General features: G+C 31.6%; 1 protein-coding gene across 1 annotated transcript; it reads left to right on the top strand.

Annotated features, from left to right (window-relative positions):
* On the top strand, positions 1 to 1,485 carry LOC18048885 (phospholipase A(1) DAD1, chloroplastic). The gene has a single exon (XM_006445371.2). The coding sequence runs from the start codon at positions 121 to 123 to the stop codon at positions 1,483 to 1,485; it is 1,365 nt and encodes a 454-aa protein (XP_006445434.2). The 5' UTR covers positions 1 to 120.
* Positions 1,486 to 14,309: the final 12,824 nt, after the last annotated feature.

Raw genomic sequence — 14,309 nt, 5'->3', positions numbered from 1 at the left:
AGTGGTACTAAATTAAAAAAAGCCCCCTGTCCAGCCAATTCCCATCGATCTATAAAGCTAGCATCATTCATTCAGTAGCTTCAGCTTCAGCAGCAGCATTTCCTCTAACACAAAATTAAAATGAAGCTCTCTTTGAAATCTGTGCTCCCATGCACACTCTCATCTCCACTTACACCTTCAAAGCGCGCAACGTTTCGTTTTCGTTGCTGCACCATCACCCAACCCTTAACGCAGAACCAACCTGCAGTAATGAAGAACTGCTGGGATTTGGAACGCTTGCTTGACCCAGTTAACTATAACTACTCGGACTGCTTCCGGTTTAGCAGTAGAGTGCCAGTTAAACTCGGTGACCGATGGATGGAGTATCAGGGCATGCAAAACTGGGAAGGGCTTCTTGATCCATTGGATGATAATTTGCGCGGCGAGATTCTTCGATATGGTGATTTCGTAGAAGCTGCTTATAAGTCATTTGACTTTGACCCTTCGTCTCCTTCATACGCGACATGCCGCTTCCCCAAAAACACATTGCTTGACCGGTCCGGTCTTCCTCAAACCGGTTACCGTTTGACGAAGAATTTACGTGCCACGTCAGGTACCAATCTTCCACGCTGGTGGATTGAAAAGGCACCAAGTTGGGTCGCAACACAGTCCAGCTGGATTGGTTACGTGGCAGTCTGTCAAGATCAAGAAGTGATCTCACGGCTGGGAAGACGAGACGTCGTGATCGCTTTAAGAGGCACGGCCACGTGTCTCGAGTGGCTCGAGAATCTCCGTGCCACACTGACTCGACTTCCTGGACCTGGAACTGATGGGTCAGTGTTTGGACCCATGGTTGAAAGTGGGTTTTTGAGCTTGTACACTTCTAAGACTGCTTCGTGCCCGAGCTTACAAGAAATGCTTCGTGAAGAAATCAAACGATTACTCCAAACTTACGGCGACGAGCCTCTCAGTTTAACGATCACGGGACACAGCCTTGGCGCTGCTCTGGCTACGCTCGCAGCTTACGATATCAAAACCCACTTCAACGGCTCCCCAATGGCGACTGTTTTCTCCTTCGGGGGTCCACGTGTAGGCAACAAGTGCTTCCGACAACAACTGGAAGTACAAGGAACAAAAGTGTTACGTATCGTCAACTCAGATGATCTTATAACCAAAGTGCCCGGTTTCGTGATGGATCAAGGCAACGACGTGGCAGATGCCCACTTGGCAGCTCATCGCTTGCCCGGGTGGATCCAAAAGTGCGTTGAAGATGCACAATGGGCTTACGCTGAGGTTGGGAGAGAGCTAAGACTTAGCTCAAAGGACTCCCCTCACCTTAGCAGTACCAACGTGGCCACCTGTCACGACCTGAAGACGTATCTCCACTTGGTTGAAGGATTTGTGAGCTCCACATGCCCGTTTAAAGCTACTGCCTCTGCTAGGACTAGGAGAGTCCTTAAAAATGAAACTACCCAGAGAGAGAGAGAAAGAGACAAAGTACGCTAAAAAGACATAAAATTTCCAAACCACAGAAAAAGATAAAATTAATCAACCTTGTAAATTATATATATATATATATATATATATATATATATAAAAGCTAATGCTAAGTTACATTCATATAATTTATAATTTTTTTATATAAATAATGAATGATTATATAACTTATAATCCTGTCATATAAATAGTAAGTGGTGTAGTGGAGCAAGTTTTGAAACTAACTTGTAACCAAATTAGAAAGAGAGGAAGAAAAAATTCGATTCACATTGAATTTTTTAACCAGACGCTATCATGCGCCGCAATCGAAACCCGAATATATTATATTAGTTTGCTTTTGTGGCAGAAGCTGTGTTAACGTTAACTGTACATACCCATTACTTGGCAACTTTCGTAATATAATAAATTATAATAAATAAATACTTCAAAAAGGCCAGAATTGTTTTATGTGGACGTATGGGGATCAACGCTATCACTTGACATGGGGGTTAAAAATACTAAAGCACCCTCTGTACCGACCGCACCTTCGCCAATTGTGCCATCGCACGCGTTGTGGCACCGACTGGGGAAATGAAACTCTTTTGTGTGCACTGATTGATGATGATGCCTAACTAATCAAGCGCCGTCCACACCAAACAAAGACTATCTGCTTGTTGATATGGATGCTGAAGATATCACACTGTCTTTAGTTGTACTGAACTTCGATTTCTTGGGTCAATTTGAGACACGTTAATTAGTACGGTACAAATTGGTAAAGCTACCATCTCCCTGCACCCCAGCTGCCTCTTCATTTTTCAAGAAGCGTATAGGCCAAAAAGTGCCGCAATATGTTTTCTCTGACCAAGCTTTTTCAGTTTTCACGCGTAAGCCAGAGTTTGTCTATTAATTTGTATTCTTCGTCGAGTTCTTATTTTCTACCCAATTCTTTGCCTTTTATCTTGAAGTAAACTATTTATGACCTTTTTTTTTTCTATTGTTCGTTGGACTATCACATTGTAATTGCAAATACTTGATAATATATGTATGCAAGTAGTACAAGATGCATACAAACTTGTGATGTAGAATGGGTGCGTAAGTAGAATGAGCAGGATATGTACGAAACTTATGGATTCATAACTTAAGTTCGAAACTTATGAAGAGACGAATATAAACTAGTAAAATATGTCGTATTGACTCGTGGTTTTGATAAAAATTCCATTTCTTTGAATCTCATTTTACATGTTTTAATTTATTCTTCCTATTTTTTTTCTACTTTCACTTGGTAGAAATTTTCTGTATAATAATAATTCAAGTTTATCTATTTTGGTAAATTTGCTTTAATTATCTAAAATTAGCATTAAAAAAATCTCAAAATCCTAATTTTATTACTTAGACAGACTTACTAATAAATTTCAGACTTTTCAAAAAAAATTATTTCTCTATTTTTGTCAATCTCAACATTTGTTTTTTTTTTTTTTATCTGTGTGTTTGCCCTGATCATTGGGATGATGAGAAGAGAAAAGCTACTTAATTACTAATTGAGGATCGAGAATACGCGATTCATCTCATGGTGTCTAGACATGTCAATTGGTTTTTCTCTCCAAGAGATAAGAAGAACGTATGCATCATACAAATGAGCTAGGCAGCTGATGAACGAGAATGACTATTTTTTTTCCATGTTTTAAGAACAAACCCGTTGACAAATTAATAATCTAATTACAGGTAGTATTGAATGGTGACGGATTATCAATGAATTAAATTGAATTTTATATATATATATATATATATATATATATATATATATATTTTTTCAAATTCTGGCGACTGCAGCACCCAAAATATAACATAAGAATTACTACTATACATGATTTATTTAGATTGCATATATTATAATCACGATTATTCATCAAATTCTTCTGCGATTCTTAGCCGTAACTGCTGACTTCATGCAAAAGGGAATTTTTAGTCAATATGTTCTGCTCACTCTCGGTGATGCTGAAAAGTAGATGTGCATTGCTATGCTTGTTATTGCTGTCCGACACCATTGCATCAAAAGTAAAGCCGCGCTCCCAGCTTTGTTTTGAAAACAAAGTTATTTTCACCCGATAATTTTTTTTGACAAAAAAAAATCACAAATTACAATCCCTCGATATCCATCACCTCCTTCTTGCAAGGCTTTACAGAGTTACTCCACCCAATAATTTAAAAAATAAGTAATGATACAGCCACAAAATTTTGTACAAACTGATGTGCCATGATAAAATTGATTAAATTAAATATCTCTTAACCCACACGATTTATTTTCATTATTATGTATTTTCATTCAACTAATGAATTGATGCCAAATTAATTTATGCAAAATAGATTTATAAAAAAATTTATGGTTGTATCATCGCTCTTTAAAAAATATTATCACCAAACATTTCTATGCATTCACTCGACATTCAGGGGCTTCCATTTTATAGGGCGCCACCATCACAAAAGGAGCATTTAGCTTCTTGTAAACTGGCGTGATTTTTGTTAAATGTAGAGATCTTTTTTGGGTAAATTGTACGGACAAATGACGATCATGCACTGAAAAATGTGGAAGTGAGTAACAGGAAACTAAAATGTCTTCCTTTAAAAATAAATACACAGGATCTTACTAATTTATAGTTAATGTACCTAAAACCTACTGCTATTTATTTATTGTTACATATTTTAAGATAATGTACCTAAAACCTGCTGCTATTCATTTATTGTTACGTATTTTAAATGGAGACTTAATTGTAAGTTTCATTACATATAACTTAGAAAAACTCAATATGTGAATGGTCATACTCCAACTAAGCACTAACAAAACAACACCGATCTAAATTGTACTAAGTGCCAGTTTGGTAATATTGTAACTTTTAAAATAATTGTTATTAGCCGTGTGGTAGAAATAATCAGCTGTGAGAAAAATTAGTTAGACGTTTAGTAAAATTTATTTCTAAAAATATTGTGAATTTTAAAAACAGTCATATATGTTTGCTAAATCTTACTATTAAATTGTTGTAAGAATATAAATAATAAATTAGATGTAATATTGAATAAAATTTATTTATACATAATTTTGTTAAATATTTTTTATTGTGTATTCATAATAATTTATAAAAAATAAATATTTTTATTTTTATCTTAATATACTTAGTAATAAAAAAATAATAATCTCCTTAAAGTTAATGATTTTGTTTCCTAACTAATAAGGATAAATTTAGATTTTTATAATATATTTGAACATAATTGATTTTCAAAATTAGATTTTAAAAAGTTACTTCTTTCTACTTTTCAAAATTTATTGTAAGATAGAATAATTTTGTTAAAAATAATTTCTAAAAAATTTTTTGCCAAGCACCAAAAGTTAGTTTTTAAAATTTTTAAAATTACTTTTGAGCCTCTTAAAAATAATTGTAAATTGACAATAAAAAAATAATTATTACCAACATCATAGAATTCGTAAATTCGCCCTCCTTACTATTATTCAATTTGACTCAACGGCCAAGAACACTGATAACATATAAATAATAATAATAATAATAATAATAAATCATCTTAAATTGGGGATCTGCTCCATAATTGCATTACTACTGTCAACATAATTCGAGAGGAGGCCACGTACGGCGGCGGCCTTTTGCGGGTATCTTGTTTATGGCAATGACGGTGACAGTAACTTGTTGTGTTGTTCTACTTCTACGACGTGTTCAATTGGTCGTCATACATGTCCTTAATCCTAATGGTCCTAAGTCGGTGGACACTTAAACAGAAATTAAACAGACTTTGGTCCTCTTAAAACTTGATGAAAGTCATAAGCCTAAAGAAGACGGTGTGACAATGAAATTCAAACAGAATTATAGCTGAAATTTGTAAAACTATTTGGGTCAAATGTTCATCTAAAAGCTTCTTAGACTAACTTTAAGATTTTTTATTTTTTTATTTTTGGCATAACTTCTTAAATAGAGTTAGCTTTTTTTATTATTAGAATTTTTATAAATGAAGCTTCTATTAAAAAAAATCTTAGTTATTTGGTTATTAATGAGAGGTTTTATTTAAAATTATAAATTTTTTTAAAATTATGTTATGAAACAATGAAATAACATTGTCAAATAAGTAAACAATATTTTAGATATTTTAATTTTTTTAAAAAAAAATTCAATCTCTCCTCTCAAAATCTCAAATTTTAAGTTTTTATTAGTTGAGACAAAATAACTCATTTAATTTTTAAAAATTTTATTAAAAAAATAACAAACAATAACAAAAAGATTTTTTGAAAAATTATAGAATTATATAAGCATTTATTATCGTTAAATAAGTAATAGTAACATATATTCAAAAGCTTTTGAAATAGCTAGAAAAATTGTACAGGTTCATTTGCACTGACCTGATCTAGCGCGTGGGCGAAAATATCGCAAATTAGGAAGCTACATTTGGAGAAGCCACATTCCACGACATCGCTAAGGCTTGATATGCTGCTAAATCTGCCTCCTGGACCAAAACATACGTGAGTTGCGGCTTCAAAGATATCAAGTAATTTTCAAAATCTTCACATAATTTAATCATCACCAAACGTGGACCATGAAGATTAATTCAAATTTCATTAATCCAATAGGAGGATAGTGATGGCACAATTGAAAAAGACATCAAATAACCGGCGCTCTTGCGTTCACAATGAAACATTAGGACATATTTTTTTAAAGCAGTCTAGAAGACAAACCAAGTGGGTTGGTTAACTACATACACAGAAACCCAAATCTTTGTCCTTGGGAAGTAAACATTTACCCAATTAAAATAGGCAATATACAATCTCATCTAATATTTAAAATTAATATGCTCCCACGCCTAAATATGGATAGTAAATTAATTTATTTAAGTTGGATATTCATACATCTAGTCTAATTAAACTACAAAATATCCATCTAAAACTTTTTAGAATTTGGATATAAATATATACATATCCATCCTGAATAATTATAGATTTATAAATGGATAATATCCATGCACAACAATATATTTACTATCCCTACTTGAGATAATAAGGAAACTCTATCCTACCAAAAATAAGTGAGAGAATTATTTAATTTGTGTTGCTAATGTTCTTGACACCAATGGTGATTTATGATTACATTGTTACATTTAAAATGCAAAATGCACAAAAGGGTCAAATTTGAGCACCAATTTAATTAATTGTGAAATCGTCTCGTATATAATTGTACAATAAAATACGAAGCGGAAATCGGATCCGCAGAGGTATAGTGTGAAGGTGAAAATTTTGCTATCTACCCAGCTCCTTATGGTGGATCCACAGACCACCAGATGGCTAAGCTAATATTTTTTATTTGCAGCCAAATCTGCCTCCTGGAAGAAAACATTGCGGCCTCAAAGATATCAGGTTACTGTCTAAATCTTCAAAATTAATCATTTACCAAACTTGGACCTTAAGCTGGAGCCTGAAGTCTTATTGGGTTAAGTAAGTATCAAAGCTGAAAGTAGACAAGGAGATGGTGATGGCTCCATTAAAAGAGACATCAAATCGGAGGCGTTCCCGCGTTCACACTGCTGCCTAATTCTCCCCGGACCCCGGGCCTTTTTTTTTTTTTTTTTTCATGTAACAACATTTTGCATTCCAATCCCATAATTTTTAAATCACAACAAACGAAACATATAATAAAATTCTAGTGATAAGAGTGTGATACGCCGAGACTTCCTAAAACTCTCTCACAGCTTCTGATGGAATTATTATAACTCACAAAACAGTAATTTCACAATAAGTCAATTTTAAGCATGACCTATTAAAATGTCAATATATATATATATATATATTTGGGAGCCCTTAAATTAAATGTAACTTAACAATTTCTTATATATAGATAAGGGCATATCAACAGTCTCCTAAAAATACCTTTATATTTCACTTGTTAATATTCATTGAATTGAAAAACACTCGTTGATATATAAAAGAATGACACAATTTGAACATAATACCTATTTAGTAGTGTTCTTCATTATTTGTAATTATTTAGTTTATTGTTCTTTTCATATAATTGTCTATATAATCCAACTGCAATAAAGCCAAAAATATGCAAGATTAGTAGGAGAAACAAAAGCATGCATATTAATTTGACTTGAACTTGATGCTACAGAATAAACCAGGAGAAAGCCCCATGTGTTTACTATCTTGCAACACCAAGCTGGGCGTACACAATTTGCCGAGGGTGTTACTCATTGTTCATATGTTTATTATATTGCGGATGTGCTTTTCAACGAGTACTAGAATTAAGAGTAGTGCTAGCTGCAGGTACACATGTCAAGAAAATTATCCCATATGCTACACATTAAATGAAGCGACGCTTACCATGTAAGAGCTAGCTAGAATAGTGCAATAAAAATTAGGATAACAAAATTAAGAGTTTCTTTAATGAACAGCACATTATGTGACAATTTATTAATTAGTGATATGTAGTCATTAATATTACACTAGATACTTTAAACAGAAATTTATTAGTAGTCTAAATCCGTAAAATTATAGCTTAATCCAGGGGTTTACTTAGGAAAAAATCTTCGCAAAATAAAGGAAAGACCAACCCGCATCTAATAATATGTACAAATTAAGAATGAGTCTCGAGGAGAATTCAAACTCTTGCCTTCCAAGATGGAGGAAAGTGTGATCTGCTGCCACCAAGCAAATGGCCTAGATGTTGACCGTTGAGTAAGGATACTGCATTACAATGAGATGATCTCTCCTTTGGTATAAATACACAGAATGAACGCCACTTCATCTTCCTTCTGAATTATTGAGAATTGAATAAAAAAATTAGAAGACTAATTTAATATTAGAAAAACTTTAGCTCACTAAAGCACAAGATATCAGAAGAAAAAGTTTAAATAAATTCAAGCGTAGTTTGTTTCTTTGCCTTCTCTGGAAATGGTTAGAGTAAGCTAAATATATCCCAACAGAGATTCATGCATCTGCAAATCACATAGAGAAAATAAAGTGTGCTCAAATAATAGTCCCAGACAAACGTTTAACAAATGTATGAAAAATTGAACACGGAAGAGTATTATCTAGCTCGCAACATGGAACAAAAGACAATCGGCATACATGTGCAGCTGACACAAAGACGGCGGTAAATTATAGGTCGTTGTATTTTGAAGCTCAGGATGACTCTTTACACTTCTTTTCTTCTCTTAAGCATCACAAAATAGTTCATCATCTAGATTGTTAGTCAAAGAGACATTAATGCATGGGAGTTCATTTTTCCAATCCCCCTTTCAGTTTCTTTCATGCGTGTGTGAACATAGATAGATTTGCTTTGAGTCATGTTCAATTCCATGTATGATTTACAGTTAGGATATGGAAATATATTTCATCTCGAATAAACTCAAATTGGTAATTGGTAATAATTACAAAATTTATTTAAATCATAAATCTTGAGTATACATAAGATAATAATGTTAATTAAAATAATCTCACACGCTTTTTTTCCTCGTTTGCATTATTAAATAGATCAACTAACAACTTATAGCGCAATTATTACAACTATATAAGAAAATGTGAGAAAATTTCAAAGGCAAAGATGAAAAGATTGATTCATTGCTCTTTAAATTAATTTTGCTTTTTTTTTCCCTTTCTAGCTACTTTACCATGAACTTGCACTACTTATTTAGTTGTTCGTCAAAAGTTTTTATAAGCAAACTTTTGGAATAATTGACTTGATTAAACAGTTGTAATATGTGAACAGCTTTTCCACTCATCAGTCGCTAATAGCACCATCAAAGTCATCAATCACGAGAAAATTTAACGCATGCTTGTGATTGTCTTCGTGGCCCCTGATTACGCTTAAATATGAAGCAAAACTTCAAGAAATCTCGGAGAAAAGACATTGAGGGAATTCCTAGTCATGGCGGTGTTCTTCTGAAATCTCTGTTTGATCTTTTGAATCGATCTTTAGAATCGTTACCAAACTTCATTTTGACTGCGAAGTTGGAGGCTTGTGGGGTTAAGTCAAATCTAATCTAATACTAGATAACACTACAGAAGTCAGAAGCAGAAATTGATTAAATATTGCACAAAAATATAATTGAAAGGACCAGCCGAACGAAATCAGGCTTTCTGCGTTCACAGTTGCTGTAAGACCTAATCTTCCCATCTCAAACTTTACTTATACATGTATAATTTTCAGTAAACTCTAACTAATTTCTCAAGTAAAAATTAGAATAATATGCACATGACAGAGTCGTGTGCATTTTTATCATTATAATTTGCTTCTCTCTGATGATGAAATCATGAAAATGTACTTCAACAAGAAAGATTAGATTTAATTCCCTTTATAGATCAGGTGGGACATCAATGAAGAATTACGAGAAAATTAAGACGAAACAAGACGGACATTAATGAAGAATTACCTTAAAAATTACAACACTAGAGTATTCGGTAAACACACTTACTGTTGCTTTTAATCAAAGTTGACTTGATCCATTACTTGTATGATGAAATAACTTATAATATTTTTATTATTTTATTAAAATTATTATTTAAAAGTCATATTTACTACACATTTTTAACTTTTATTATATAATTATAATTTTTTTATAACAGTTATATCTTAAAAAATTACTAACACCTCAATCTCAAATAAAACCAATATAGCATTGCTTCGTCTCCGATTTCGCCAACTTCATTTTCATTTTCAGGCTAGCTTCATCAGTGAAGATTCCAATTTTGTGCAACGCTTTTTAAGTAACGCGGATGGCGACGAGTAAAATTGACGGGTCCTTATAGACTTGGGTACTTAACTTGGGCTGGGAACTATACTGGAGGCGATCCAATTTAATCTTTAATTATTTTAACCTTAATTATATTAATTAAATAATTAAATCATAATAATTTTAACTTTCAATTAGTCTAACTTCCTTGATAACACAATAACTAAATAAACCATATTGATGTTATTCTTAACTTAATAAATAAAAAGATCACTCGTTCCCATTGCATCTTAACAATAGCAAATAAGGTAGTGCTTCCTTTTAGAATTAGTGTGGGAATCCTGAAGAGTAAGGATCTCGGGATTAAGAGTGTGAAGTATGAGTAGATTGTTTATTTACACTAAAATAAGAGTATGAAATAAGAATTAAAGAGCCCGTTTATGAGTGTGGTGAGGTAACTGGGCTGTCAAAGCCTAGCTACTAAGGTGTTTGGTAACACTTGTAGCTAGACTTTGGCATCTTAGCAATTTTTTTTTTCCCAACTTTTACCCATAGCTATAGCTTTTACTCCACAGCAGCTACAACTTAAAAGTTACAACACCTCACTCACAAACACACCCAAAATCTCATTTTTGTGTTTACTTTATCTCTAAATACACCCAAAATCTCATTTGTGTGTTTATTTTATCTTGGATTGTGAGTCATTTTTTTTTAAATTACAGTTTTAACCTTATATAAAGAATCTTAGTTTTTAATTACAAAGTGAATAAAAGAATATATTTGTAAAATAAACTATTTATCTTATTATTAATTTTAATTATATAAATTAATAATAACTATTAATATTCTTAATTATGTAAATCATAATTTTTCTATTAATTTTAATTTTAATTATGTAAAGTAAAAATTATTGATAAGAGCAATACAAATGAAACATTATTATTAATAATGTAGTATAGAATTAATATTTTCTTAGAACAAATTATCTATTATTATTAAATAAATATAATAATATTATATTTTCAAATAAATATAATAATATTATATAGCACATCGTAATATTACCAATTCTTTATGAATATAGTTATATTATATTTAGGTATGTTTAATATTATTATTTTAATGAATACAATATTATTAAATAATATAATAATATTATTAAAATAAAAATGATATTATTATTATTTAATAATGTAATATTATTTAATTTTAATAAATATAATTATGTTATATTTAATAAATAAATGATAAAAAAACGAAGAGATAAGAGTGGATTCCCACTCTTTTTTTTTTTTTCATAGAATTGGGAATCTTTCTCTTCATTCCAATAAAAAATGAGACTCGTAAAGTAGTATTCTCACTACTCTCCTTAAATGAGCAAATAAACATTAAAATGAGAGGAATTATCACTCTCTACTCCCACTCCAACAAATAGTCATAGGATAAAAAGTATTTTTGTCAAAAGCTTTAGGCCTAGTAATGATTTCTTTCATTTAGCTCTCCAAGAAAAGTGATCTTTGATCCACATGGATGTCAATATGGACCCGATCAAAAATTTTTATTTCCAGAATCCCCCACCGAAAAAAAAGAGAAAAAAAGAAATTGGAATGTGTTGCTGATGATTGAATTGTTTTTCGCAAGGTCCCATAAAGATTTATACAATAAATTAATTATAGATCTCACAAATTTCTCATAACTATTTGGTGCGGAATCTTAAATATTTGCATGTTTTTTTTTTCTCCACCTCATTGAAAGCAACCGTTTTTTACGATCAGATCAATTGATTGCTCTTTAGACTTGAAGCTTATAATGATACATGTCATAATGGGTCCGATTACAACGTTGATAAAACCTATACAAAAAAGCTGAAACTATTGGTTACTTTTTACGTACTTGAAAATTTTAGGCAAAAGTAAATGACGAGCTAGCCTTCATGTAGTTTCCAAGATGACAAACCCCCAAAAACAACAGGAACTAAACTTTTCAAAATATTGGCTGAAAAAAGTCCCCATTAAGTCTATGGATACCTAATTGATCATTTATGAACATTCGCAGCTTAAATGTATGAATTAATTTTAACAATATGATGTAGTTTTTCCTCAAATCCGCATTTTTTCAAGTGCAAATTAACATCTGTAAAATTAAATAAAAAATTATACGCTGTATTGACTATAATTCTTATATCTTGTTGAGACTTCTCTTGGGATGGGAAAAAAAAAGACGAAAAACAAAAGAGAAAGAAAGGAAAAAGTTTTGCTCACAAATTCATATGATGTTTGTGAATTATGGTTATATTGCAAATGTCACACATTACAGAGCCTCACAAATTAGAGACATTGTACTTATACCTCTAGACATATTTGGCTCTCAAAAGCACAAAAACAACCATGTAAAGACAGTCTTGTGATATTAATTGTGGGGGCTATATTGGTATCCATGTTTCTCACATGTTGAGGCCTCAGCCCCTAAGTTGGGCACAAAATTAATGACCTCGGATATTTATTATTTTCTTTTGTGCTTTTATCCAACAATAGCTCCATGGTATGTTTTATTTAGACAAAAGCTTTATTATTATTTTTTCTTTAAAAGAAACGGGGTGGGTCGAGCTCAAAATTTAATTTTTTTTCAGTTTCTATTTACTCTCAAAATTTGAAAATGGATAGTCGGCCAAAGAAGGTGGTGAAAAAGGAAAATCTCTAGGCCAAATCCCTAGGTACAAATACAAAAAACTTCAAATATTGTATTAGAAAATTGGTGATTTGTGCCTTGTTTGCAGTTGCTTTTTTCAAGAAGTAATTGAGATTATATGAGATATGAAGTCCAAACCCATTCAAATAGATAAAAATAAATAAAATAAATAATCATTTTATTTCGATATCATCAACATGACTGATACCGGTAAAACCTAATTGTTCGATATATTAATTAAAAACAAACTTTCATAAGTGTATCACTAATTTATTAAATAGTAATTACTAAGAATAATAATATCATTCTTAGTAATTGGAAGCTCAATTATGACACATTTTAACTAACTTAATTTAGGTATAGCAAAATCAAACTTCAAAATAATAATATTTCTAGAGAAAGAATTTCAATTAATATTGTATTCAGTCACAAAATAGGACTGTATATTCTATTTTAATTCTCGGCCAAAGAAGAACACCATATACGAGTAATATTCCCTCAAATCCCATCCTATCAGATGATCTGGGTGTGGAATATAAAATATTAATCATTATCCTTATCATTTATCAACTATTTGGGTTTATGGCTGCGGAATATGCAAAGTGAATTTGGTATTGAGTAAGAAAGGATCCTTATCAAAGCCTTGAAATGAGAGTACTAATAAATAATTACAATCTTCTTTATCCGATTCGATTGACAGGATATGACTTTCTACTAAAATCCACTTTATGCTGTTATCTCTACTTTGGCATATTACGTTTAGTTAATTCTTATCTTAATTAACACTTTATCTAAACGCCTTTTTCTCCAATCCTTTCTGCCACACACTTTTGAGTGTGATGAAAATATGAATACAAGATTCTCCCTTGAGAAGATTTTAAAAGTCATTGACTAATCAAGAACACTTGGAAAGTTCTGCATATAAGATAGTAAACACCGAGAGGTTAAGAACTTCAGATTTTTTTTTTAAAAGAACATTCCATATCCACAAAACGATTAACCAATAAAGGAAAAACTTGGGGCAGTGATATGTAAACTGTTAATGGAAAAAAAATAGAAAAAAAGAATACGCCAAAACACAGTGATGAGAGCGCCCGCCTAGATTAATCATTAACAATGTAATCTTGATAGCTTATTTTCTTATCTTGTTATATTCTTAATCCGTTATGTTCTTAATCATTAACACTGTGACAGGCAATAAACATTTATAAATTCCAAATTTTAAAGTACGAAAAAACGCATAAACCGTGCGATTTAAGCGCTTTAAGTTTAAACCATTTAAAACCCTACATTTTTAAAGTTTTTTCGAACTTTTCCCGCACTTTAAGATCTCAGACTAGAAAACTACTAATATATAGATTTAAAAGCTTTAAGTTTAAGCGTTTTAAGTTTTAAACCTTTAAAACCCCACAGTTTTAAAGTTTTCTCGGACTTTTTCCGCCTTT

The sequence above is a fragment of the Citrus clementina genome, unplaced genomic scaffold (genome assembly GCF_000493195.1).
Source record: "Citrus clementina cultivar Clemenules unplaced genomic scaffold, Citrus_clementina_v1.0 scaffold_3, whole genome shotgun sequence".
In the NCBI taxonomy this organism is placed as follows: domain Eukaryota; kingdom Viridiplantae; phylum Streptophyta; class Magnoliopsida; order Sapindales; family Rutaceae; genus Citrus; species Citrus x clementina.
This window is presented reverse-complemented; position numbering and strand designations above follow the sequence as displayed.